The sequence below is a fragment of the Aspergillus stella-maris genome (genome assembly GCF_047715825.1).
Source record: "Aspergillus stella-maris strain CBS 113639 unplaced genomic scaffold BDV14scaffold_49, whole genome shotgun sequence".
NCBI classification, from domain to species: Eukaryota; Fungi; Ascomycota; class Eurotiomycetes; order Eurotiales; family Aspergillaceae; genus Aspergillus; species Aspergillus stella-maris.
The window spans coordinates 85,849-110,105 of record NW_027396843.1 but is presented as its reverse complement, the minus strand read 5'-3'; the positions used below and the strand labels follow the sequence as shown (position 1 = coordinate 110,105).

General features: G+C 50.9%; 6 protein-coding genes and 2 non-coding genes across 8 annotated transcripts; 5 read left to right on the top strand and 3 right to left on the bottom strand.

The window, feature by feature from the left end:
- The first annotated feature begins 540 nt into the window (after positions 1-540).
- BDV14DRAFT_t115 lies at positions 541-612 on the top strand. The gene has a single exon. It is a non-coding gene; the product is annotated as a tRNA-Ala (tRNA).
- A 432-nt stretch (positions 613-1,044) lies between these two features.
- BDV14DRAFT_t114 lies at positions 1,045-1,165 on the bottom strand. Its single transcript has one exon. It is a non-coding gene; the product is annotated as a tRNA-Ala (tRNA).
- Positions 1,166-1,513: 348 nt separating this feature from the next.
- On the bottom strand, positions 1,514-6,360 carry BDV14DRAFT_210435 (putative ATP dependent RNA helicase; the record flags this gene model as incomplete). The annotated part of the gene is made up of 8 exons (XM_073775893.1): positions 1,514-1,872; positions 1,936-2,266; positions 2,356-2,569; positions 2,620-3,004; positions 3,052-3,196; positions 3,238-4,899; positions 4,949-5,570; positions 5,610-6,360. 8 exons carry the CDS (start codon positions 6,358-6,360, stop codon positions 1,663-1,665), a joined length of 4,320 nt encoding a protein of 1,439 aa, XP_073625592.1. The 3' UTR covers positions 1,514-1,662.
- Positions 6,184-15,326, top strand: BDV14DRAFT_99552 (putative translational activator). Its single transcript, XM_073777987.1, has 9 exons — positions 6,184-6,400; positions 6,450-6,709; positions 6,779-9,526; positions 9,573-9,767; positions 9,818-13,642; positions 13,692-13,883; positions 13,938-14,175; positions 14,227-14,368; positions 14,421-15,326. The coding sequence occupies exons 2-9, from the start codon at positions 6,466-6,468 to the stop codon at positions 14,973-14,975; spliced, it is 8,139 nt and encodes a 2,712-aa protein (XP_073625591.1). The 5' UTR covers positions 6,184-6,400; positions 6,450-6,465; the 3' UTR covers positions 14,976-15,326.
- Positions 15,327-15,423: 97 nt separating this feature from the next.
- On the top strand, positions 15,424-16,939 carry BDV14DRAFT_177947 (60S ribosomal protein eL19). The gene is made up of 3 exons (XM_073769516.1): positions 15,424-15,490; positions 15,709-16,129; positions 16,205-16,939. Coding segments are annotated over exons 1-3 (573 nt in total). The 5' UTR covers positions 15,424-15,488; the 3' UTR covers positions 16,355-16,939.
- A 1,354-nt stretch (positions 16,940-18,293) lies between these two features.
- Positions 18,294-18,986, top strand: BDV14DRAFT_177944 (uncharacterized protein). The gene is made up of 2 exons (XM_073769515.1): positions 18,294-18,701; positions 18,757-18,986. The coding sequence occupies exon 1, from the start codon at positions 18,375-18,377 to the stop codon at positions 18,549-18,551; it is 177 nt and encodes a 58-aa protein (XP_073625589.1). The 5' UTR covers positions 18,294-18,374; the 3' UTR covers positions 18,552-18,701; positions 18,757-18,986.
- Positions 18,987-21,633: 2,647 nt separating this feature from the next.
- BDV14DRAFT_177941 (uncharacterized protein) lies at positions 21,634-21,896 on the top strand (the record flags this gene model as incomplete). Its single annotated transcript, XM_073769514.1, has 1 exon — positions 21,634-21,896. A coding segment is annotated over one exon (160 nt), but the record flags the coding sequence as incomplete, so codon positions are not given.
- A 406-nt stretch (positions 21,897-22,302) lies between these two features.
- On the bottom strand, positions 22,303-24,229 carry BDV14DRAFT_177940 (uncharacterized protein). Its single transcript, XM_073769513.1, has one exon. The coding sequence runs from the start codon at positions 23,489-23,491 to the stop codon at positions 22,400-22,402; it is 1,092 nt and encodes a 363-aa protein (XP_073625587.1). The 5' UTR covers positions 23,492-24,229; the 3' UTR covers positions 22,303-22,399.
- Between the last annotated feature and the right edge of the window lie 28 nt (positions 24,230-24,257).

The following is a 24,257-nucleotide window of genomic DNA, read 5'->3' as shown; positions in this document are numbered from 1 at the left end:
TAGCGCCCTTTAGTCGGTCCGTCGTTCTTCCTGTCACACGTAGCCTGGCGGCGTAGTGTAACCATTGGCTGTCGTTGGCTTGCCCGCTTCTGACAGGATCCTGGAAGGTGTCACGGCGCGACCCCTAGGAGCATTTAGAAGCCTAAACCACTGCACTATCAGCAAAAGACTAGGATGTAGAGCCGAAGGCTCTACACTGCTCTCACATATATATACCTTTATCAGGCAGGAATCAGGCAGGAATCAGGTATCTGGTTGCACACTGTGACAGAAGGAGTCAATTCCTGAGATATCCATCTTACCTTCACTCTCATCCAAACTCTCAAATGACCAAGACTTCGACTCTAATCTCCATCATAACCAAGTCCATGGACAGAAGTGCTAATTGGCAAATCATCCAATTCCATACCTTAGGCCAAAATAAGCCAAAATTACATCAGTGAATGCCAGTGAATCAAGCAACCTATAAACCACAAGTAAATTCACAGAAAAATTCACAAAGTCTGTGATACTTTATAATTATTTATTAGATATACGAAGGGGCGCTTGGTCTAGGGGTATGACGCTCCATTCGCATTGGAGAGGTCCCGGGTTCAATTCCCGGAGTGTCCACTTTTTTGACTTTTTTTTTTGGGTAAATTGATGTATACAGAGCTTCAGAGCGGTTTCTCTTTTGTTTTGTGGCCAAATTTGAGCTGTGTATGGTTCTTTTTAGTCCATGGATTCTCATGTAAATGAGGAAAGGAAGGTACGGGAATATATCACCTACAACTTCACTGTGGTGGGTCTAGAAGTTAGCCTGTCAGCCAATCAGGAACCAAAAGAAACCAAAGCAAAACCACTCTTGTCACCACTGACCGTGAACAGAACAGACGTTGAAGGCAAGAACAACTCGTAAACTATTCAAAACGACCAACAATAAATACCCTTCTTCCCTTCTAAAAAGGTTCTTAAAATACCTATTATTTAACCATTAAATTACCAACTAGCACCCTTCAATCCTTAAAAAAGATCCCCAAAACCAAAAAAATAATTTTCATCTCATGGACACTCGGGGAATTGAACCCCGGACCTCTTCAATTTTAATCGCACTCGGAAGATCGAATGTCCGATCCCAAACTTGCGACATTGCAAATGAAGCGTCATACCCCTAGACCAAGCGCCCCTTGATATGTGAAGAAGTCAATATGTGTGAGTGATGTAGCCTTTGAATTACTTGATTCACTGACGTTTCTAAGCTTTGGTTATTGATTGGGGATGAAGAGGGTTTCATGTAGGGGTGTTTTAAGAACCATGGTTACAAATGGATTCCTGTTTGAAAGGGCTGGATTGATTAGTCTCTTTGTTGGGGTATGGTGAATGGTGTTTTTATGTCTTAGAGGTCTTTGTGGGTGTGCAGGTGGCGGTGATTCTTCAAACAGGCCAGACTGGCCGTTGTCCTTGGGAAGAGGGAATCTAGATTTGAATTTATTTTTCTCTAGGGTTATTTTTAGTTTACTTGACTGAGGGTCTGGACTTCCATGTCATTCACTGGGAGCATAAGCATTTTAGCTATGTTGGTCTATCTATGTAGATTATAGCATGCTGATCTACTAGTCTATCTCAAGCAAATGCAACAACCGACCATGGTCAGGTTCAGGTCACATATAAGATGATGCCCGTCTATCTAGTATCCTTTGCTCTAAAAATCCCCTCCCAGATCTCCATCCATTGTCGCTGCTTGTATGACAACGGCATTTGCGGCTCGCGGAACAGTCCTGCTAGAATCTCTCTAATCCTCGTGGCGAGAACCTTGATTGCAAGCATGGACTTCCAGTCGCGGATGGAGAAGCGCAGCCGGTTTGTATCTATGCTTAGGATGCCGGGGTACATCTGCAAAGCCACACATATTAGTTCGCACATAATAGAAAGAAAAGACAGGCATGGTTGTCATACCTTAAACTCCCCCTCTCCACAAAGCATAGCTATCGCAAAATCCTCTACACTACTCGTCTCAAACGCATTATAGTTCCTGTTCCGCCCTTGCATGATATGGTAGTAACTGAGGTACTTGACGATACTGGCATCGGACCCCTTGTTCACGGACGTCGGGTGCAGGGAGACAGCCTGGTTATTCGCGATATTGCGCCATCCTTTCCCTTCGCGCGTTACAAGCTTCGGGTAGAAACTCCAAGCGATGACGGATTGGATGAGTGTGTCGTTTTCGTTGTGGATGTCGTGAGGCGCGGGGGTGGTGAAGAAGTGCCGTTGGCGGGTGGAGCGGGCGCTTTTGCCGTTTTTGTTAGCTTTTATTTCTTCTTGGGTGTTTTGGCGGGGAGGGTAAAGATGGAGGGGCAGGGACAGGTGGAAACCTACCGATTAAGCGACTGCTTCTGATTTGCGTCGAGAGTGACCAGCCCTGCGTCGGCGATGGAGACCATCAGCTGTAGTTTGACGTCTTCAATGTTAAGCAGGGTCTGCGGGGAGAGGAAGTTCTTCCGGCAGAAGGCGTATTCGTTTGAGCCGGGTGTGCTTCTTGTGCGTCTCCAGGCGCAGTATGCGTTGTAGACTGTCAACAGATCCGAGTCGCCTATGATACCTTAGCATGCAACTCAGATGCCGACTCAGCGGATGACATACCTCTCCTAAACGAAAGTCTAGCAGCGTCCTTCTGCGTGTTTGACCCCATAGTATTGACAAACGGCGACTTGCACGACAAGATCGCCGCAATGCTAATCGCCGCATCGAGACACTTGAAGATCGCACCGTGGATAATCAGTTTACCAAGGAAGACATCCAGCGGGAGCTTGGCTAGCTGCTGTCCTAGCGGGGTAAGGTTCTCCGCGCTCGTCAGGGCCTTGACCTCCTTGAGGGCGTCGATCGCCCGCCGGATATTCTTGGATGATGGCGGGTCGACGGCTTCGAGGAGTGTGGGCTCAACCTCCCCGAGCTTGCAGATCTTGACGCGGAGGACGAGGTCTTGCAGGGAAAGTCGGAGCATCTCCGGGATTTGTTGTTCAGCCAGCTGTCTTAGTCAGTACTACTCAGTTAACATAGGACAGCGGGGCATACCATTTTGTCATGTCGGTATTTGGTGAACAGGTGGAAGCAGATCCCCCGTTGTACACGACCTGCACGACCACGTCGCTGCTTTGCGTTGGCCCGCGAGATGAACGCTTCTACTAGTCGAGATAGTTGGCGTCGCTCATCGAATCTGCTATTGTTAGCTTGCACAGGCTTTTCAATGGTTAAACATACCGCATTGTCTTTTCCTTGCCTGCATCTATGACAGCCGTGATATCTGGAATTGTGATACCTGTTTCTGCAATGTTGGTGGCGATGACTATCTTCCGCATACCCTCAGGAGGCACCACGAATGCCTTCTCTTGCTCTTCGCTGGCGATCGACGAATGGAGAGCATGAACAATCCATCCGCGCTGGAACGTTGGCTCTGCTAAGAGCTCGTCGTTCAGCCGTCGGATTTCCGCCATACCGGGCAGGAACACCAAGATAGCTTTGCTATAGTATTCCATTTCCGGTGCGGTTGCAATCTTCATCAGGAGTCTGTTGATCAATTGATAGTCGAGTCTGTACTCATCAAAGTTGAGGATTGTCTCGCGTGTCTGCTTGGAATAGCTTTCCAGCGTCGCTGGCAGACCACCAGCAGCATCGCCTTGGGCGGCATCAACGTCGTCTTCGTCTTCATCGTAGGTAACGTTGGGCTCGTTCTCAGTCAATCGGTACTGGGTTAATTCGACCGCATCCTCGATGAATTTTGTTTCAACGGGGAACGTTCGTCCTGGGATGTTCAGGATTGGTACACCACCGAGATACGTGGAGAAGCGGTTAGCCTCCAGAGTAGCAGACATGAGAATCAGCTTCAGGTCCGGTCGCTTTGCCATCAGCCGTCGCAGAACGATAAGAAGGAAGTCACTGTCAATAGAACGCTCGTGGACCTCATCAAGCACAACGTGAGTGACGTCTTGGAAGTCGTCAGGGCGTTCAAGCATGCGCACCACCACACCAGTCGTCGCGAACACCAACCTCGTAGCCTGACTGACTTTGGTCTCTAACCGGACAGCAAAACCAAGCAAAGAGCGTGAAGTGCCAATGTCGCTCTTGCTTTCGCCAAGTTCTTCGCTGACTCGGCGCGCGAGCGAAATGGCGGAAATACGTCGAGGTTCGGTAACGTAGATCTTGCACGGCCGGCCTGACTGCATCTCGTGCTCCAGGATGAACGAGGGAATCTGTGTACTCTTACCACTTCCTGTTTCACTGCAGATAATGAGCGCACGGTGGGTTTCGAGCGTGCTGAGAATCTCATTCTTGAACTCCCAAATGGGCAGATTCATTCGGCCTTGGACCATGTGCTGGAATGCAGGTGTCGACGATTTCTCCGCCCAGATCTGGGCCAACTGCTCATTGATCCCTAAGGCGTCCTTTGATCCTGCTTTGACTGGAGACCGACTTCTTGGGGTTCCGTTCCTTCTCCGGAAGTTATCAGAGAGGACAACATCATCCTCAAAGGTGCCGTGATTTTCCGAGATCAATTTCCTCAAATTCTTGACGACCTGTTTATCAGCTTCATCATCCTGCTCTTTCTTTGCGGTCGAAAACTCGGTCCAGAGATCCCTCCATGCGGCTGGAAGACGTAGGTAGGCCTTCCCTTCCTTTGAATTCTGAGGAAAGAGGAGGAAGAGCGCAAAGGTGGAGGCGTATGCCTCGGCTTGCTGCGTTGTTGGAGTAGCTATTTTATCCATCGAGACAAAGGTAGCATATGAGCTCGATTTGTGGGTGATTAGATCGTGGGAGAAGGGAGACGGGTTTTCTTGCGGCTTCGACCACCTGGCCTCAAGTGCCATGCGACATTGATGTGAGGATGAAGAGACGTCTTTGTAGATGACTTTACACCCGGAGTCCCTATAAGGTATTAGCTTAGAAAGGCGAATGACAGAATGATAAGGCATACCGGGCTTTGCATGCCTCCTCCAAGACACGACGAGGGCTGAGACCTGTCCATTTGCCGAAATCTCGAACCGCAATGGATGCCTTGTTCAGCTCCTCTGTGATTACTCCCAGCTCCAGAGTTGGTTCCTCATTATCTTGGAACATATCTCCTAGAAGGTCGACATCTTCCAAACCTGGCAAAGGTTCCGGTACCGGTTGCGGTTCTGGTTCTTTCTTCTCGGCTTGCTCCTTCTCTGCACTGGCTTCGACACGTCGGAAGATAGCAGCCTCCTTCCTGAGCTCGTCCAGTTTCTCTCTCCAGAGATAATCAGCCTCTTTGCGGTCAAATAGAACATCATTCTCTATGCTCGCTATTTTGCGCTGAAGCTTGAGTGCTTGCGGGTTATCCACAGTTGCGGCAGACTGGCTCTTCTTGCCTTTCTTGGGCTTGTCATAGACCTCCGGCTGAAGATTGTACAGCCGGGTTTGCAGATCCAGATACTTCGGAACCAAAGTGTCTGGGTCGAGTGAACTGTCGGATTCATAAGGGTCGGGCTGAGGGATCGTTTCCTTAACAACAGGCTTTGGCTTCTGCGGCTTGTTCCCCGCGGTATTCTTAGGTGTAGACTGCCCTGATGGTTGATCTGACGGGTGTTAGCGTTTTCGCCTCATGTGAAGCCGACGCTTAGGGTTACCAGAAATCCAGGAAACATTCTTGTCCGTATCTTTGCGCTGGCCAAGCGCCTGTGTGTAGGATGGCAGCTCCTCCGGCTCGCAATGCATCGCCAGCCATTCAAGAGCCTCATCCAGGTTGCACACAACTTCCCGGTTAGTGACCGTAAAATTGCCAGCAAAGTAGACCAGGACATGCTTCAGCGCCTCTTCAACCCGGGTTTCAGGGAAGCCCAACTTCAAGAGAGTATCTCTCAAGATCCAGACCTTGGTGCACAGTCCATCCTCCGGGACAGGCCGCTTGTCGCGCACCGACTGAGGGCTCAATCCCTGTTCCTCTGCCTCGGCTAGACCAAGTATAGAGCTTACCACGTCGGAAGGAAGCCATTCGAGCAAATTCACAGGAATGGCCTGCTGCCGGAGAACCCTCCGTTCCGTGTCAAGCTTTGTAGCTTGACGAATGGCATCACTCTTGCACTTCGCCGCATGCTTTTCGACCAGTATCTGTAACTCGGCGTCCTCGAGGTGCTGTTCCAGTTGTTCCGGAGTTAATTGTTGGAGGGACGGGGCATCGTTCGAGCTCGGGGCGGGCTGAGTCGGCTCAGCAGGCGTCTGACGGTCACTCTCCGATACTGACTTGGAATCAACTGTCGACGCGGGCTCTGACGACTCTGCAGGCTTCGCTTTGGGGACCGAGACTGTCGCAAAGCCGCGGGCGGGGTTTGCGGCGGGCTTCTTCTTTTTCTTGCTGTTTGGCGGCATAATGCAGCGCTACAGCGCTTGTAAAAGCTTCAGCACTCCTGTAAGTTAACAGCAGAAGAAAGTATGAATCGAGATGACTCACTTTGCAGCGACGCTGTGTGGTGGATGAATACAGGCAACCCAAAGGCGGCGAGGCTCTCTTCCCCACACAAAACCTCAAAAACTCTTATGACGCATCAACACACGATCACCGCTGAGCAGGAAACGACATGCTCCCGACCACCTAACATGGACGAATTTCCATGGGACCAGGTGAAAGCCGGAGATCTTGAGAGCTTGCGGATCGTGCTCTTGTCGAGCTCGACTTCCCGCCGAACTCAAGCTCTCAATGAACTCCGCGATCTAATCGGTATTGCCCGACCCCCCTCCGTGACTACAGCCCAATTCTGACCGCGTGCTTGGTTCTGCCTCTAAACAGGGTCCGACCTACCGGAGAATGCCCGTCAACCTCTACTCGAAATTCTATTACAGACTATTCCGCGATACGTTGACCGACCGTCCCGCCAGGCCGCGCAGACATGTCTGCGGTCAATCCTCAAGACGCCCATCACAACCGGCGATCTCAAATTTTTAGTGTCGGAACTGCAGACAGAGTCTTCCAAGTCTAGCCGAGATGCAGGCTCAGCATTGGTTGTTCTGGAATGGTGCTCAATCCTTTTGCAAGTTCTCAAAAGCGACACCGAGACCCCGCTTTCACTCATCCTGGATATTATAACACTCGATGCGCGGGCTCTGGAAACCTGTCTGGCCGCTCACCCCAGACCAACAGTCAAAAAGTCTGCTTTGACAGTCACGAGACGTGCTCTGCGCTCAGTGTTCTCTGACACATGGGGCGATGATGCTATCAAGCAGTCGGTGCAGCGCTTGACTAGCAATGCGACTACTGGACAGAAGAATGCGCCGTTCATCGGTGTAATTTCAGGAGTATGCGCGCGTCTCCCTAACAAGAAAACAGTTCTTGAAGAAGAGAAGAAGACCATCATTGCATACTACATCAAGGAACTTGTGGCTGCCAAGTCCGCGCCGCCTGCACACATCGCCAATGGCATGTCCGACTTTTTCGAATCGTTCGTCGCCGACGGCGATCTCACAGCAGAGATCCTTCCTCCCCTCGAAAAGGCAATCTTACGTTCTCCAGAGATCGTGTTCACCGGGCTGGTGCCGTCGCTGTTCTCGTCTCTCTCGAATGAAATTGACCTCTCCGAAGTACTACATGCCCGACTCATGAAGCATTTGCTATCCAGCATGAAATCGAACAATCCTGCCATTCGCGAAGGTGCTCTACGGTCGTTTGAAACATTGATCTCAAAGTCCAAGACGGAGACCTTGGTTTCCAAGATTGTCGGCGAGGTTGTTGGCCCGTTGAAGACGCAAAAGGTTGCAAGTCCGGAACAACGTGCCATCTACGCTCAAGCGCTCCTTGCCGTGTCTCCTACGTCTGATATTTCCAAAGATATTGTGCAAGGCTTTGTACCAGTCTTCAATCGTGAATCAAACGAGGCTGCCCTCGAACAAGAAATCAAGGCTTTCTCTAAACACCTTACGCGTCTGATCCAATCGAAGGTGAAGATCAGCGACGATGCGGTCAATGCCATCGTCAAAGGGTCAGCGGAAAAGAAGATCCCTTTCCGAAAACTCTGGCAGCTCAACATCGCACAAGCCGTTTGGCAGGCTGATCCTGAGTCCTTGGCTAGCCCTGAAATTGAGCCTTTCGTTACCAAGTTCCTGGCTAAGTTGAAGGATATCTTCAAGGAAGTCTCATCAAACCCGTTGCCGTCGGCACAGAACGGAGCTCTCTTCACAGCCTATGTCTACCTCGCTCTGTCTGGACGATTGTCGGTCCTTGAGAAGGCCGACAAGGCTGCCTGGGAAGACGCAGTTGGCCAATCTATGGTTCTTCAGCCCAAGCCGTCTTTCCTGCTCAACCCCAAGGCCTATTCCAAGTTGGCTTCCCAAGCGGAGATGCAATGGGCTGTACGGACTCTTGCTGCTGTTGCTTCCACCGCCAAATTCAAGAGTGCCGAGGCTCAAGCCAGGGTTGCTTGGGGCGAGGCTTTCATCTACACAATCACAGGACCCGGACTTCACAGCAGTTTCCGTGACGAGTCTGCTCGCGTTTTGTCCAGCGTCCACGAGAAAACCCCCACCGCAATCGGAAAGATTGTCACCGATGCGCTTTGGTCTTGGCTTCTTGCTCTCAGGACAGGAGAGAAGGAATCGGCACCTGTATCTGCAGGCCCGGAGAATCAAAAATCCCTTCACTTGGTTGTGAAGGCAATCTGCCCGGTGTCAAGTTCAGAGTCATCTAATCAATTTCGTGACGCAATCAAGGAACAGCTGGTCTCCCTGCTGCTTCTTGCTCGTCCTGAATCGGTCTCAAATGTATCATGGATTGATCTTTGCCTACGAACCGGCACCGATCCAGGTGAGCTTGTTCGCGGACGCCCGGATGATTGCCTCAATCAATTGATCCGAGTGCAAGACGACCCCGTCCAGTCTAAAGTACCGCAGGTAGACGATGCCATCTGGGCTGCAGCTGGAGATTTGGCATTTGTGGCTCCTGATGTCATGGTGTCTCAGCTTGTCAAGCAGATCCAAGAAGACTTGGACGTAGCCCGTGCATCAAAGATTACTCCCACAGATGCTGGTATTGCCAGAACCCCTGAAGGGACCATGTTCGTAGACGTACTTAACACCAAGTCAAAGCAGACATTCGACAAGAACACGAAGGACTACGACATCCTCAAATGGGAAGAGGAGATGCGGGCACACTTGGCTCAGAAGAAGGGCGAAAAACCAAAGAAGCTTACTGCAGACGAGCAAGCCAAGGTCAAGGCTCAGCTTGCAAAGGAAGCGAAAATTCGCGAAGAGGTACTGCGTGAGGTCAAAAGAATCCAACGCGGCTGCGGAATCATCCAAGGCCTCGCTGCTGGTCCCGCTATTGACGCGGACGGCTGGATCAACCCCGCTATCTCCTCCTTGCTGGCCCTCTCAAAGGCAGGAGCAGGTCTGTTCTCTGGCAATGTCGTATCCAAAGCGTACATCAAGTGTGCAGACAAGCTGTCATCACGGCTTGGTCCTCTACGATCATTCGTGGGTGTTGCAACGCTTAGGGCCATTGGCAAGGGCTCCCTACCCGTTGAGATGGAAGTAGAGCCTCTCGGAAGTAAGTGCACTAAGTTATATTCAATAATTATGCTAACCACATGTAGAATTGGTAACCAGAATTCTCTATCGCCTGCGCTTCGCATCCGAACAGCGGCCCCTTGACAACTCCTCCTTGGCCTATGCTCTGCCACTTCTCTTTACAATTCTCAGCCGAAACGGCGTTGACGAAGAAAAGGGTGAGGAGGAGGGTGAACAGGTTCTGCTTGCGCTTGAAATCTTGTCCTTCCACTCAGGTTCATGTAAGTCAATCATCCTGACCGTTGATTGTTCATTTTAATAATGTAAATAGTGACCGATGACCGTCTTCCCCGGGCGGAGCTTCTTGGCCAGCTGATCACCTCGATGCAGAGATACACCCAGCATTACAAGCTCATCAAGGATACCCTATCTGATGTCAGCAGATGCATTGCGGCGAACATCAGCGAAGCCGAGCTTGATGTACTTCTCAAAGGCACCATCGTTACTGAATCGTCCGTGCGGCTGTCAGTCTTGCAGGCCATTGAGGCAGAGATTGATCTCACTGATCTGGACTTCTCCGAGCATATCTGGCTCGAGTGCCACGATCACCTAGAAGAGAATGCAGAGGTCGCTGAGAATATTTGGGAAGAGAACGCTCTCGAGGTTGACGAGAACGCGTGCGGAAAGATTATTCCCTACCTCGACTCCAAAGATGCAAACCTTCGGGGTGCTGCCGCTCGTGCTTTGGCTCATGCAATCCAGTCCAACCCGTCGGCATTCGGTGACATCATGTCGCAACTGCAGTCGAGATATGAGTCTGAGATCCGACCCAAGGAACCTGAGAAGGACAAGTACGGAATGCCCAAGAAGGTCGATACAACAGACATGTGGGAACCACGCAGCGGTATTGCACTTGCTTTCGGGGCCATGCAAAGCTTATTCGAGGGCGAGCAGATTGTGTCCTTTCTCCGATTCTTGATTGAAAGAGGTCCCCTTATCGACAAGAGTGGTCTAGTGAGAGCCCAAATGGCCGACAGCGGTAAAGCCGTTATCGCCGCTCACGGTCAAGAGAAGGTGGAAGAGTTGATGAAGCTTCTCCAGACAACGCTGGAAACCTCAGACAAGGGGAGCGAGACTTCCGATCTTCTTAACGAGGCGGTTGTTGTTCTTTACGGATCCTTGGCCCGTCACCTTAAGTCTGATGACCCTCGCTTGCAAACCGTCATCAAGAGACTGCTCGCGACACTTCCTACACCATCCGAGTCTGTCCAATCTGCTGTCTCAGACTGTCTTCCACCTCTGATTCGACTTGCTGGCCGCGAGAGCGGACAATACGCCCAGCAAATGCTCGATGAGCTTCTGCAGTCAAAGGACTATGCCACGCAGCGTGGTGCAGCTTATGGATTGGCTGGTATTGTTAAAGGTCGGGGTGTTTTCACTCTGCGCGAGTTCAGGGTTATGGCCCATCTCCAAGATGCTGCGGAGAGCAAGAAGGAAGCCCACAAGAGACAAGGTGCTCTCCTGGCTTATGAGCTGTTTGCCACCATCCTTGGCCGAACTTTCGAACCGTACGTTATCCATGTGGTCCCACAACTTCTGGCCAGTTTCGGAGACCCAAACGCAGATGTTCGTGATGCTTGTCTGTACACAGCCAGAGCCTGTTTCTCGAACCTCAGCTCCTATGGCGTCAAGCAAATCCTTCCTACCCTTCTTGAGGGTCTCGACGATACCCAGTGGCGTAGTCAAAAGGGAGCATGTGACCTTCTCGGAGCCATGGCTTACTTGGACCCGCAACAACTGTCTGTCAGTCTGCCTGAGATCATTCCTCCGTTGACTATCGTTTTGAACGACACCCACAAGGAAGTTCGCAATGCCGCCAATCGCAGTCTTCAACGGTTTGGTGAAGTCATCAGCAACCCCGAGGTGAAGTCGCTGGTTGGCGTGCTCCTGAAGGCCCTGAGCGATCCAACCAAGTTTACCGATGAGGCTCTTGATTCCCTTATCAAGGTATCCTTCGTCCATTACTTGGATGCCCCATCTCTCGCTTTGGTTGTCCGTATTCTTGAGCGTGGTCTTGGTGATAGATCAGCAACGAAGCGCAAGTCGGCCCAGATCATTGGTAGCTTGGCGCACCTTACGGAGCGTAAGGACCTAATCACTCACTTGCCCATCATAATTTCTGGTCTTAACTTGGCTATTGTCGACCCGGTGCCTACGACTCGTGCCACTGCCTCCAAGGCCCTTGGTTCGTTGATCGAGAAGCTTGGAGAGGACGCCCTGCCCGACCTTATCCCCAACCTCATGGCTACTCTCAAGTCGGATTCTGGAGCTGGCGACCGTTTGGGATCCGCCCAAGCGCTTTCGGAGGTTCTCGCAGGTCTGGGTACGACCAGACTCGAAGAAACCCTGCCAACTATCCTCCAGAACGTCAGCAGCTCCAAGGCCACTATTCGCGAAGGTTTCATGACGCTCTTCATCTTCTTGCCCGCTTGTTTCGGAAACAGCTTCGCGCCTTATCTCAGCAAGATCATTCCGCCAATTTTGGCTGGTCTTGCTGATGATGTTGACTCAATCCGCGAAACTTCGCTCCGCGCAGGTCGCTTGCTCGTCAAGAACTTCTCCTCCAAGGCCATTGATCTGCTTCTGCCCGAGCTTGAGCGTGGCCTTGCTGATGACAGTTACCGCATCAGGCTCAGCTCCGTCGAGCTGGTTGGAGACCTGCTCTTCAGCATCACGGGTATCACCGCCAAGACCGAAGCCGAAGAGGAGGAGGAAGAAGCTGCCCAGGCCGGACAGTCCTTGCTCGAAGTCCTCGGAGAAGAGAGGAGGGACAGAGTTCTGTCTTCGCTCTTTATTTGCCGCTGCGATACCTCTGGTCTTGTCAAGACCGCGGCTATGGGTGTCTGGAAGTCGCTTGTTGCGTCTCCCAGAACGCTCAAGGAGATGGTTCCCACCTTATCACAGCTCATCATTCGCCGTCTCGGATCTTCCAACATGGAACAGAAGGTCATTGCCAGCAATGCTCTGGGAGATCTTATCAAGAAGGCTGGCGAGTCTGTGCTCTCAACTTTGCTGCCCTCGCTCGAGGATGGCTTGCAAAGCTCACCAGATGTGGACGTCAAACAAGGTATCTGTATCGCTCTTAAGGAGATCATTACATCTTCTTCCCCAGATGCTCTTGAGGACTTTGAGAAGATTCTCATCTCTACTGTCCGAGTTGCATTGGTCGATCACGATGAAGATGTCCGTGAAGCGGCCGCTGAAGCTTTCGACTCCCTGCAACAGATTCTGGGCAAGAGGGCTGTGGACCAGGTGCTGCCTCATCTTCTCATGTTGTTGAGAAACGACGAAGACGCGGAGCAAGCATTGTCAGCATTGTTGACTCTGCTCACGGAACAGACACGCGCCAACATCATCCTGCCCAACCTTATCCCGACACTCCTTACCTCCCCCGTCTCAACCTTCAATGCCAGGGCTCTCGCTTCATTGGCCGAGGTTGCAGGCTCCGCAATGGCCCGCCGTCTGCCTACTATCTTGAACACGCTGATGGACAACATCATCACGTGCAAGGACGACGAGCAGCGGCAAGAGCTTGAAAGTGCCTTCGACACTATCCTTGTTTCCGTGGATGAGTTCGACGGTCTCAATGTCATGATGAGCGTGATGCTGGCCTTGATCAAGCATGACGATGAGCGTCGTCGTACCCGCGCCGCCGAGCACCTCAAGAAATTCTTCGCCGATGCCGATATCGACTTCTCTAGATACTACCAAGACCTCATCCGTGTCTTGCTTATCTCCTTCGATGACTCTGCCAAGGAAGTCGTCAAGGCTGCCTGGGCTGCCCTCACCGGGCTCATGGCTCACCTGCGCAAGGAGGAAATGGAAGTTCTTGCCGTACCTGCCAGGCAAATCCTCAGGGGTGTTGGAGTTCCTGGTGCCGATCTTCCTGGCTTCAGCCTGCCGAAGGGTATCACTGCCATCCTGCCCATCTTCCTGCAGGGTCTCCTCAATGGCAGTGTTGACCAGCGTACCCAATCTGCTCTCGCAATTGGTGACCTTATTGACCGCACGGCTGCCGACTCCCTGAAGCCGTTCGTTACTCAAATCACCGGTCCGCTTATTCGTGTCGTCTCCGAGCGTTCGGTGGACCTCAAATGTAGGCGATTATTCACCTTATCTTTCGTGACAGAAGCTAATAATTCTAGGTGCTATCTTCTTCACGCTTAACAAGCTTCTGCAAAAGATTCCTTTGGCCGTCAAGCCTTTCCTGCCGCAGCTTCAGCGAACATTTGCTCGTGGTCTGGCTGACCAGACTAGCGAGACTCTGCGTAACAGGGCCGCCAAGGGTCTTGGAATCTTGATCACACTGACACCTAGGGTCGATCCTCTGATTGCAGGTAAGCGCCAAAACCTCACCACACTTAAGAATGTAAGAAACTAATGTATTATAGAACTCATTACGGGTACGAAGACCGCCGATGTTGGTGTGCGCAATGCCATGATGAAGGCGCTGCAGGAGGTTGTCGGCAAGGCTGGCGCCAACATGAGCGAGGCTTCGAAGAACTCCCTCCTTGCTCTCATTGACGACGACGCCAGCGATCAGACAGATGCTGTTGCTATCATAAATGCCAAATTGCTTAGTGCTTTGGTCAAGGTTCTTCCGGCAACTACTGCTGGCCCGCTTATCAAGTACGGAGAGACTCATCCCATATTACCTGGACGATGCTAACCATATTTTAGGAGCCGCGTCCTTACGCCCAACTTTTCACATGCATCAATCTTGGGATTGAATGCTCTCCTTGTCGACTCTCCATCATCATTAACGGAGCAGTACGCGGCAGAGACACAGAACCTGATCTGCCAGGGTGTCACGCACAAGGATGTAAGAGACCTCTACGATATTGTCTACTAAGGCACAACGCTAACTTGAGCAGCCCTTCATCGCCGACAACTGTGTACTCGCCGCTGGAAAGTACTTGCTGCTTGAAGAGCAGCACAGCTTCGAGAGCAACAAGGCTATCATCGAAGCGTTGGCACCTTGCATTCAGCCAGGCGCACCATCTGACACCCGACGATTGTCACTGGTGGTGATCCGAACAGTCGGCCGACTTCACCCAGAGTTAGCACGCCCCCATCTCGCTCTCCTCGCGCCAGCAATCTTCGCTGGTGTCCGCGATATGGTCATCCCCGTCAAGCTGGCGGCAGAAGCCGCATTCCTGTCCATCTTCTCCGTTGTGGACTCGGACTCTGCAGTCTTCGACAAGTATATGGCTGGTCCTGGCTCAGAGCTACCACCTGGACCTAAGCGTAGCATGTCGGACTACTTCAAGCGTGTTGCGCTCCGTCTTGCGGCACAGACACGTGAGCGTAGGGAGGCTGAAGGTGGCCAGGGCGGTCTGGGCCTGGCCAACGATGAAGTTGACGATGAGAAGGAGCTGTGGAGTATTGGAAAGGTCGAGTTCGAGGAGGGTGGATTTGGCGACGAGTGATAATTAAGCCATGCTTGACCTACGAATGTATGAGTTATAGATAGAGTATACCCTTGTGTTTCGGGGAATCTATATCAATGCAAAAGTCGTTCCATTTTTCGATAAGCTGATAAGGTGATAAGTTGATAAGGCGATAAGGCGACGATCTTCACGTGATCATGATAGTGACTCGGGTATTCAGGGTTCTAAAATGACTGGGGTCGACACCCATCTCGGAGAACAAGTTGGTTAGTGAGCGCGTAGTTGGTAAAAAATGCCGTTCGAATCATAAAAGACGATTTCCTGTCATCAAATGATCCAGCAATGACGCTCATCGACTCATGATGACTCGACGTTGATAGGCAAGGCGGGACTAGCGTGGGGTACAAGCCCTAGAGTGGATGCACTCGCTTAGAGCACAGTGGCTTAGCTAATCAGCCGCCCCGATCTCAAACTCCTCACTTTGGGAATTCAACCCGTTGTCGAGTGCATCGAACATCATCCGCCAACGACCGTCGATACGCCGACTTCAAGATGTGAGTCCATCTCCCGAACTCGATACTGCTTTTTTACGGAGGAAATACTGTTCCCTAATGGACGTTATTGCCATGTTTTGCCCACCGTGGGCTATCCCAGGAGGAGCCGACGTTGCTTCGCTCTGTTCGACTTCAATCACCCGCGGTGGCACAGGGCCAGGAATATAGAGGTTTTCCTCGAGAACTCATGCTGACTGTGTCTTTTTCCCGCAACACAGGGTCAACCTTCGCACCCAGAAGCGCCTCGCCGCCTCCGTGGTGGGCTGCGGCAAGCGCAAGATTTGGCTCGACCCCAACGAGATGAGCGAAATCTCCAACGCCAACTCCCGCCAGGGTGTCCGCAAGCTCGTCAAGGACGGTCTCATCATCCGCAAGCCCGTGACCATGCACTCCCGCTCTCGCGCCCGTGAGCTCAACGAGGCCCGCCGCATCGGTCGCCACCGTGGCCTGGGTAAGCGCAAGGGTACCAAGGAGGCCCGTATGCCCAGCTCCCTCCTCTGGATGCGCCGCATGCGTGTTCTCCGTCGTCTCCTCGTCCGCTACCGTGCCGCTGGCAAGATCGACAAGCACCTCTACCACGAGCTCTACCACCTCTCCAAGGGTAACACCTTCAAGCACAAGCGTGCCCTGATCGAACACGTGAGTGATACCTAAACTCGGCGGAATTTATTCTATGATGGGTTCGAATATGAGCTGACTGGTTTCTCCGTACAGATCCAAAAGGCCAAGGCTGAGAGACACCGTGAGCGTGTCCTCAAGGAAGAGATGGACGCTAAGCGTGCCAAGAACAAGGCTCTCCGTGAGCGACGACAGGAGCGTCTTGAGGCCAAGCGCAACGCTCTCGTCGGCGAGGAGCAGGAGTAAATGCATTGATTTATTTATTTCCTTCGTTGACGGAAGTTGGCGGTGCGGCGGTTTGAGCAGGGGGAATCGATCAGCCCAAGCAAGAGATATCATTTCAGGTCGACCACTTCGCTTGTTTGTTACATTCCTGGTTCGGCTCGGTGGGATTGATTCGATTCATCCGGCATACCCTGGGACACACTTGGTTCGGGAACAGGGCAAAGGAACTCTTTTTCGTTACTTCTCATTCTGGGAAAGAAGAGAAGGGCTATGGAAACGAGAAAAAAGGAATGAAAAAATATGAACAAGGATTCTTCTTAAACCAATCAATGGCATGGCGCTTTGTGTGTGATATGACAACTTGGATTTGATTGCATTCTACTGTCTTCTCCCGCCCGCCAACTGCTGCTTAAAATATAATGTCGTAACGTTCACTGGTAGAGATATTTCCATGTTCCATGTTTCGACGATGCCTATTCACCCTGCATAGAATGGAGTAGACTAGTGTATGGGTCATCTGGGGTCTTACCACTCTCATCACTGGCAATCCTTCATAATTCTGATAGTACTTGCAGTCGTCATGCGGTAGCCATTCCAGTAATCACCATCACCACTAATCTCTTGAAGAAGCAAGAAATGACCACCAATTCCATTGAACAAAGCACATCTTCCCAAAAACATTAACTTACCTCGCTACAGGAAGGTGGGAAATGCATACGAACTGGATCTGCGAGTCTCCCTCTTGCCCATCCTCACCACCTACTGCACGCCCAATTGAGCTCCCTTCAACTGCTCCGATGCCTCTTGCTCGGGTTTCCGCTGGCTTTCTCATCGACTATACCTATATATATACCTTCCCCGGACTGCAGGAACAAGGCTCGAAGCGGAATACAATCTCTGTCTCGTGGATAACGACTTATACCACGAATGAAGGGGTAGAGGTCAACTGTCTTGTTCCGCACGAGGCCATCGCACGCTACATGTTTCAACGGAACACTAGAAGCACTAGCTGTGGCCTGGCCTGGCGTCTCACCTGTCTTTCAAAATATGGTGAAGACGCGCCGGAATTATACGACCCCTCTCTCTCTATCTATATATACATCAAGGGATTTCTCTTCGGCACGTCCTCGCCTTCGTCATTTGCGCGGTTAGTGCGCCTGATACACGCATTTCTCTTCTCTTTTCTTTTTTTTTTTTGTGACGCTTATATATATATATACCACTGCAATCTCCAAGACAGCTTCCTCGCTGCTGGCGATGTTCCACGCATCAACTCCTTCCATGCCCTCTTCACAGCTATCCGCACTATGTACAGAGGTGCAAATATATGTGGAATTGACTGGGGCGAGGAGTGGGATTGCATCCCGATGATGAGACACTAATACCGGGATTATATAAACCTGAACGCCAGGATGTGCAACAGTTGGGTCGAGGTTTATACGCTGTCCTACCCGTTGTCGATAGTACGCGACTACGTTGATAATGGTAGAAATGTTGCCTCTTCTCTTTCATGGGCACGTATATTGCATACATGATATATGCACCAAGGGAGAGTATTATCTCTATATTGAGGCACCGTCGGTGGCAGAGCGTCAGGGCAGAAATCATTCGTCTTGGGCTTCGAAGTGGGATGGCGTCGAAGATATATACTACAACTGCACCATTTGTGGTGCCGATATATAATCAACCCCGAGACGTGGTTTCCCGTGCCCGACTTGAGGTGGAAATGTGGGCGACTGCTCTATACAATGTTGAAATCCTCCAGCCTGGGTTCTTGGGTGTCCAGAAAGACATCTCGATTCAGGAAAATAAAGTCACGATGGAAATATCTCGACTACATAACTGATGACGACGATCCCCGCTACATGAGAATCTACGTGGGTCAATCTATGAAGCCTATTAGACGCACAAAGCAACATACAACTACTACTGCTCGCCAGGTGCCCGCTACCCTTCATAACTTTATCCTATGGAAAGGTGACGGGAGGAGAGCAATGAATTTTCCCCGGCCTGTGGACCATACGGGATCAAGATAACCTTGATGAGGAAGCATCTGTCATCTTTACCAGTTCTGCTCGAGAAATCACTGGTGATGGCATTTCAATTATTGTCGTTACCTGACACCGTGACCTTTTTTGGGACTGTGCTAGGGGCTAGCTACCCCAACGTTGGGTTGAATGTCCTCTCGCCGTTGTACCAAGGAATTGGCCTCAGATAACACGTCCGTCAAGTCCTCACCACGGAAACCCAGATCTCGCGGACGAGGGACCCGCAGATGCGCATGTGGTCAACATATTGGAGAGACGGTGGATTGCCAGCGGGAGGTCCGAGTTATTCTCTGGCTTGAGACATTAGAACGAATAGGTAGCTAGAAGACGTTAGCAGCAATGTGATGTTGCTATGGTTCGCATTGGAAAATTTACTGCCCGTCTGTCTGGAAAATTGAGGCATAGTTTACGTTGTAGGCGAGCAAGCCAGGCTCCCGCCGCATTCAAGGCTTCCGCTGACGCAGTAGATGAAGACGGACATGCAGCTGCTCCTCACAACCCTGTCCCTTCCTGCCAGCGAGTCCGCCGGGCAACATGGCCGATCACCTGGAGGAACACACAGCTGCCAATGACTGCGCTATGGTATAGTACACGAAAGAACCCGGAACACATTCGGAATGGGCTGGAACAGTCGAGAAGTGGGTATTGAAAGCTAAAATCGACATGAACAACGCACATATGTAAGCGTTAGACTCCTAGCTCAATTATGCTCAAGTGTTCTCAAGAAAAAAGAATCTTTTCAAGTAACTGTCGGGAGACTCGATACATTTTGTGCCTCGCCCCCTCTTTGCTCTGGAAGTTATCTATCTACCCACTCCCACCGAGACAAGACACCACAAATAAGTAGGAAGAAAGACGAATTGTTGTAAATCCGAGGAACAGTTACCGGATAGTCCATGATTCTTGGAGTAGGAAAAGAAGGCATTTATCAATGCCATGCTCTCTGACGATGGCCATCCTTATCATACCGTGGCTGTCGGAAAAATGGTTATTATTCTGAAGGCCGTCGACCGGCACGATCAACGAAATGCTGGGCGCTTACCTTACCTGTCATGGGGCGGATATCTTTGCAAGAACGTCTAGACCTTGAGTGACTTTACGAAAATCTGGACTTCTTTATAGAATTCAGGCCGGTAAGAAAGCTTGATTGCCATCACAGATGGCCAGTTACTAGATAGTCAGTTCGGAACCGGACGAGCAAGTCAATCAAAGCATTCATAGAATGCAAGAACCGTTTTTGTGCCTTGACAAATGCAAAGGTCCACATGCAGGAGGCGGCGTCCTTGTGGCTGGCTTTCTGGAGCCTCTGGCGCTCCTCCGTGTCTTTGATGGAGCTATGTTTATGCTGCATTATGCTTCATGGGCAAAGCATCTCTGTCCCAAGATCGCCGCGGAACCTATGTAATTGTGGCTGATTACCTAACGCCAATAGAGTGGTAGAGATACATTTGATAGGTGATGCCGAACAAGATCATTGTCTTCACGTCAGAGGTGCAAGCGGCGTGGACACAGATGATTCATTGCCGAGCGCAAATGGCAGACGCCAACAAGATATCAGCGAGTCTATTTCTGTTCATATCGGTTTCATAGTCTCAACATTACATCCAAGAACTCAAATGGAGCTGAGATGCGTGCCATCGAACAATGGCCCGAAGATTCCGAATCCGGCTTCCAGGAAGAGGATCATCACTTGCACCAATGTTCAGGCGTCACGGACGCATCTGTCCAGCCCTTAGACGACACTGTCGATCCATGAGATTAGCAAATTTCCGGAGAGGCCGCGTCTCGGATTGTCCTCACAATAAGGGTCCACTCTGACGGCAGTTCATGCGTAGACGGTAGAGCCGTGCTCCTTAAATACGTTCAACAACAGCAAGCTCTGTGGAGGAGAAAATCAACTCGACACATTTCGAGCTCGACAGACATAGCACCTATCTAGACTTAACCGAAGCGGGACAGTTCTCCCAAATGGTTCTGGTTTGAACAGAAGATGGGATTGGCTTTTGCCTTGACTGTGTCCTGGGTGCCTTCCTGCCATCAAGTAATATGTGCTTCGTTATGCCCCCCGCATGCTTTCGAACACACCGGTTACCTCAAATCGCGAGGCACTCGTACCCCGGGGTCCGTTGGTTTCTACTGGCTTTTCCAGCATCGCGCAACTGACGGCAAGCCTATCGTGTCAAGCTTGATATATGGCAATATTTATCAGCCAAAAATGTTTCCGATACAATTCCGCATACCAGACCGTGGCTCCTCAACGAAGCCTTGTCTGTATCAAGGCTTCATCCGGTGGACGACTAACTCCCAGGCTCTCAGTCAATGCCACGCCAAACCACCCTGAACACCGAAAGAATGGTACGCAGAGCACCAAGATGCTTTGCCGATTGGCAAGTGGAGAGATTTTTGCATGCGTTTCTCCAGAAATTTGGACAGAGGTGTTGAGCAGAACTACCAGCTGGTCAAGGTTGTTGCCGAGAGAAGTGTCAATATCGGAATCGGTCTTTCTGGTTATTCTCAAGATCTGCCTACTCACCTTAGCTCTCGAGGTGGCTTATTCGGAGACTGCGAGAATACTGTGCGAGAATGTCACCTACCGGCTCCAACTACAAGCCGTCGGTCCTGACTTTGAAAATCGATATGAAACAGCCAACGATAACTACTGCTTTGAGAATTGAACTTGGACCAAAATCAGCAGGAGACTCTGGAATAATCGATTACCATTACCAAACCGGCTAGGAATGTCATTGTTCAGGGCGCCCCGTTGATCCTCAGCTTTGAGAAACTGTTCATGAGACAGAGTACTCGAGTGTCCACGAGAAGTGGACATTCAACTCGGCGCAGTAAGCGCGATTCTTCGTCACCATGGGCCCGAGATCAACAGTAGCGACACACACCATGGTCCATTGGCATTGGACAGTCAATGGATACACATAACGCTCATCGCCCGGTGTCTCTATTATGCATGATGATCGTAATCAGTAAGCATGGGAGTGGAGTGAGGAGCATGAGATTAAGAACAAGAATCGTGAGAATGAGAATGAGAGTCCTGAGGTTGCTACTTCCTAAGGTCTATTCTTTCATTAACAAGACACATCCAGCATTTTCTTTCCTGATGGTTCTTGGGCTAAGATCGAAGACGAGCAGCTGTATCTGTACCGAACCCAGACTACAACCAATCGCCTAGAAATGGTTCTGAAGGTCGATGCCCTGGACTAATATGCCTACGCCATAAACCCCAGGTATATGGGTGCACATGGTATGCGGAAAACTGGGCAGCCAGTCAACTGTTTGTCGTCTTTGGATTCAATATCAAGTCGTCACTATTTCGCGAGTGATATCAATGTTGTACCTGGGGTTCAAGAAAAAACACACTCGCCGAAGTCGCGTACTCAAAACATCAGAGAAGCACTAGCTCTTACACTCCTGTCAACAACAACGCATCAGGATAGTCACATTGCCCGGGTACATTCAAAGGACCCTATATACTCCTCGGGGATTATGCCAGCCGTCTGTGGAAAACCCTGCAGAAGACCGGAGTACCTGCAGCAGAGCGGGCCACAGCTGGCCTGTTTCTGCTGCAGCGATGGGATGAGAAACGCGCATCAAAGTTTTATATCCCTGAGACACAAAAGGCTGAGATAACGCGACGGAACACCAGAAGCACTATGTCGTCTGTTCGTGTTCGTGGACTGTTATGCGAGTGGGATTGGATTTCTCGGAAATGGACGGACGGACTCAGACGGGGATCGCGAAAGCTTATTGGGAAGATTTTGCTCGAGAGAAGACTTGCTACTTCCTGATCTGCAGTACAAGTATCGCTAAATGCGATGCTTTATGGTTTCATATATGCTTGCTCGCCGTTCGTGACGACCACTACATCACACTTGGACCTACAAGGGAAGACAGCGACAATGCGCTTAACGCTAAGAATTAAGTTTATTGAACTATCTTACAAAATGATTTTTACCCTCCAGTTGCCGTAACGTAACGTAGCGTAGCGTGGTGCGCATAGCAAATGTCATAACAATCCCCCCGGCATAACCCCCGAGCTTCTCCTCGACACCGCAGTCCCACTTTGCGAATTCCCCAGATCAAACGAGCCACTCCGCAGACTCGTATCAGCCGGCTGCGGGAACACTCCCGGGAACGAAGAGCCGCTGGAGGGCGATTTCGGGTAAGTTGGACTAAGTCCTTGATATTCACTTCCGAAGCTGCTTCGTCCGGGTAGAACAAGTGTGCTTCCAAGACTTGTTGCGCTGTGGATAGAGTCTCTGTTTGGATTGTGCGATGCGGCTGGCTGGGTGTAATATTGGGTCTCCTTTTCAGGATATGTAGGGCATCTTTGCGTTATGATAGGTACGATGAAGCTCTTTGGGCCTGGCTGGGTCTCCAGCGTATCTGCGAATGGGTCGGAGTTGCGTGCGGGAGTTTGATATGGGGTTTGATTATCAGATAGTCGCATTTGCGGCACTTCTGGGAGGAGCGTTGAGGGCGCCGGAGATGCATCGGAGAGGTAGGACTGAGACCGGAAGTCTTGCCGTAGACCTGTCCTTGAGTTTGCAGATGAGCGGTCATCTTGTGATTCCTCAACCAGTTGACGTTTTCGCCGGCGAAGAAGGAAGAATATGATTAGTGCAATGAGTACTATGAATGCTAAAAGCCCAAACAAAATGCCAAATATCATGGCGTATGGTGGTCCGCCCGAGCCATCGTCAGGTGCAGATGAAATAAAACCCGGCGACGTCGCAGTGGGCTCTGATGTCGTGGTACTCCCGGTGTTGAATGTAGTATGGGTGAAAGAGTGTTCTGTGGACGTGTTGTATATGCCCACATCCACCCCGGACGAATGCGATTCTGCAGCTGACTGCGTTTCCAAGTTTCCCGCAGCTGGGGTGCTTGTTGTTATTGTCGTGTCTTCGCTGGATGTGCGGTCAGCGGATGATCCGTCGGTAGGTCCCGTTGATGTCTCAACAGCGGCCGGCGCGTTGGTAGAAGTTGAGGGAATGATTTCTTCGATCGAGGAAGTTAGAGAGTCAGTTGCTCTTGGCTGTCGCGGGACTTTTGTACATCTGAGGCCCTGATAGAATATAACAGAAGGGTTCGTGGTCATGTCGTCGCGTAGGATCTGCTAGAGCGCGCGCACTGCATTGAGGGAGCGTGGAGGAGAAGCAACGTCAATATGACTATATATGGCCTGCAGAAAGATTGTAGAAATGTGAAGCCAGTCAGGCCATGGTAGATTGTAGGCTCGCCAGGAACCTTTCGTCAAAAATATTTAGAGGGCAAGGAGCCTCAGAGAACCAAGTCAGAATAACAGGCGTGATCCTTGCTGGGAAAGGAGGGAGGCAGGTGAAAAGAGCCATCGCCCAGGACTTTGGGCTGTGCATGGACCCATGGAGAGACGCCATGACGCAGAGAGTTCAACGGCCATGCAAATTTTCAGCCACCAGCTCCTGACCTAGGGGTCTAGATGAGGCATAGGTTCCTGAGCCATGTGAGCGAGGGGATCATAACGGAGGAAAGTGAAACGCAATCCGTCCAATGGACTGGGTCAAGTAATCTATAGAAGACCGAATCTAGTCGATTTTGGAGTAGTGTGATCCAGGATGGCATCCAGACCTTGGCTGAAGAGAAGGGATAAGATATGTCATTGTCGCAGGCAGCATGCTATAAAGGCAGAGAGTTGTAATTCAAGCGACTGTTTGACACTAAAGAAAGTACTCGGTAGATTGCAAGTGGATAGAGAAGACAACATAGATGGGACCCCAGGATCCCAAAGAGGAAGGCGTGTCATGTGCCGATGAAAATGAGTCAGCAATCGGCCGACTCCATTTTGGGCTCCACCTCCGCCGCCGCTCTCCCCAGATGGCCATGGC

Coding starts and splice junctions, on each gene's coding strand:
- BDV14DRAFT_99552 (XM_073777987.1), top strand. CDS start 6,466: ATGAATACAGGCAACCCAAAGGCGGCGAGGCTCTCTTCCCCACACAAA. Junction 9,768..9,817: donor GTCCTTCCACTCAGGTTCAT/GTAAGTCAATCA, acceptor TAATGTAAATAG/TGACCGATGACCGTCTTCCC. Junction 14,176..14,226: donor ACTGCTGGCCCGCTTATCAA/GTACGGAGAGAC, acceptor ACCATATTTTAG/GAGCCGCGTCCTTACGCCCA.
- BDV14DRAFT_177947 (XM_073769516.1), top strand. Junction 16,130..16,204: donor AGCGTGCCCTGATCGAACAC/GTGAGTGATACC, acceptor TTCTCCGTACAG/ATCCAAAAGGCCAAGGCTGA.
- BDV14DRAFT_177940 (XM_073769513.1), bottom strand. CDS start 23,491: ATGACCACGAACCCTTCTGTTATATTCTATCAGGGCCTCAGATGTACA.
- BDV14DRAFT_177944 (XM_073769515.1), top strand. CDS start 18,375: ATGAGGAAGCATCTGTCATCTTTACCAGTTCTGCTCGAGAAATCACTG.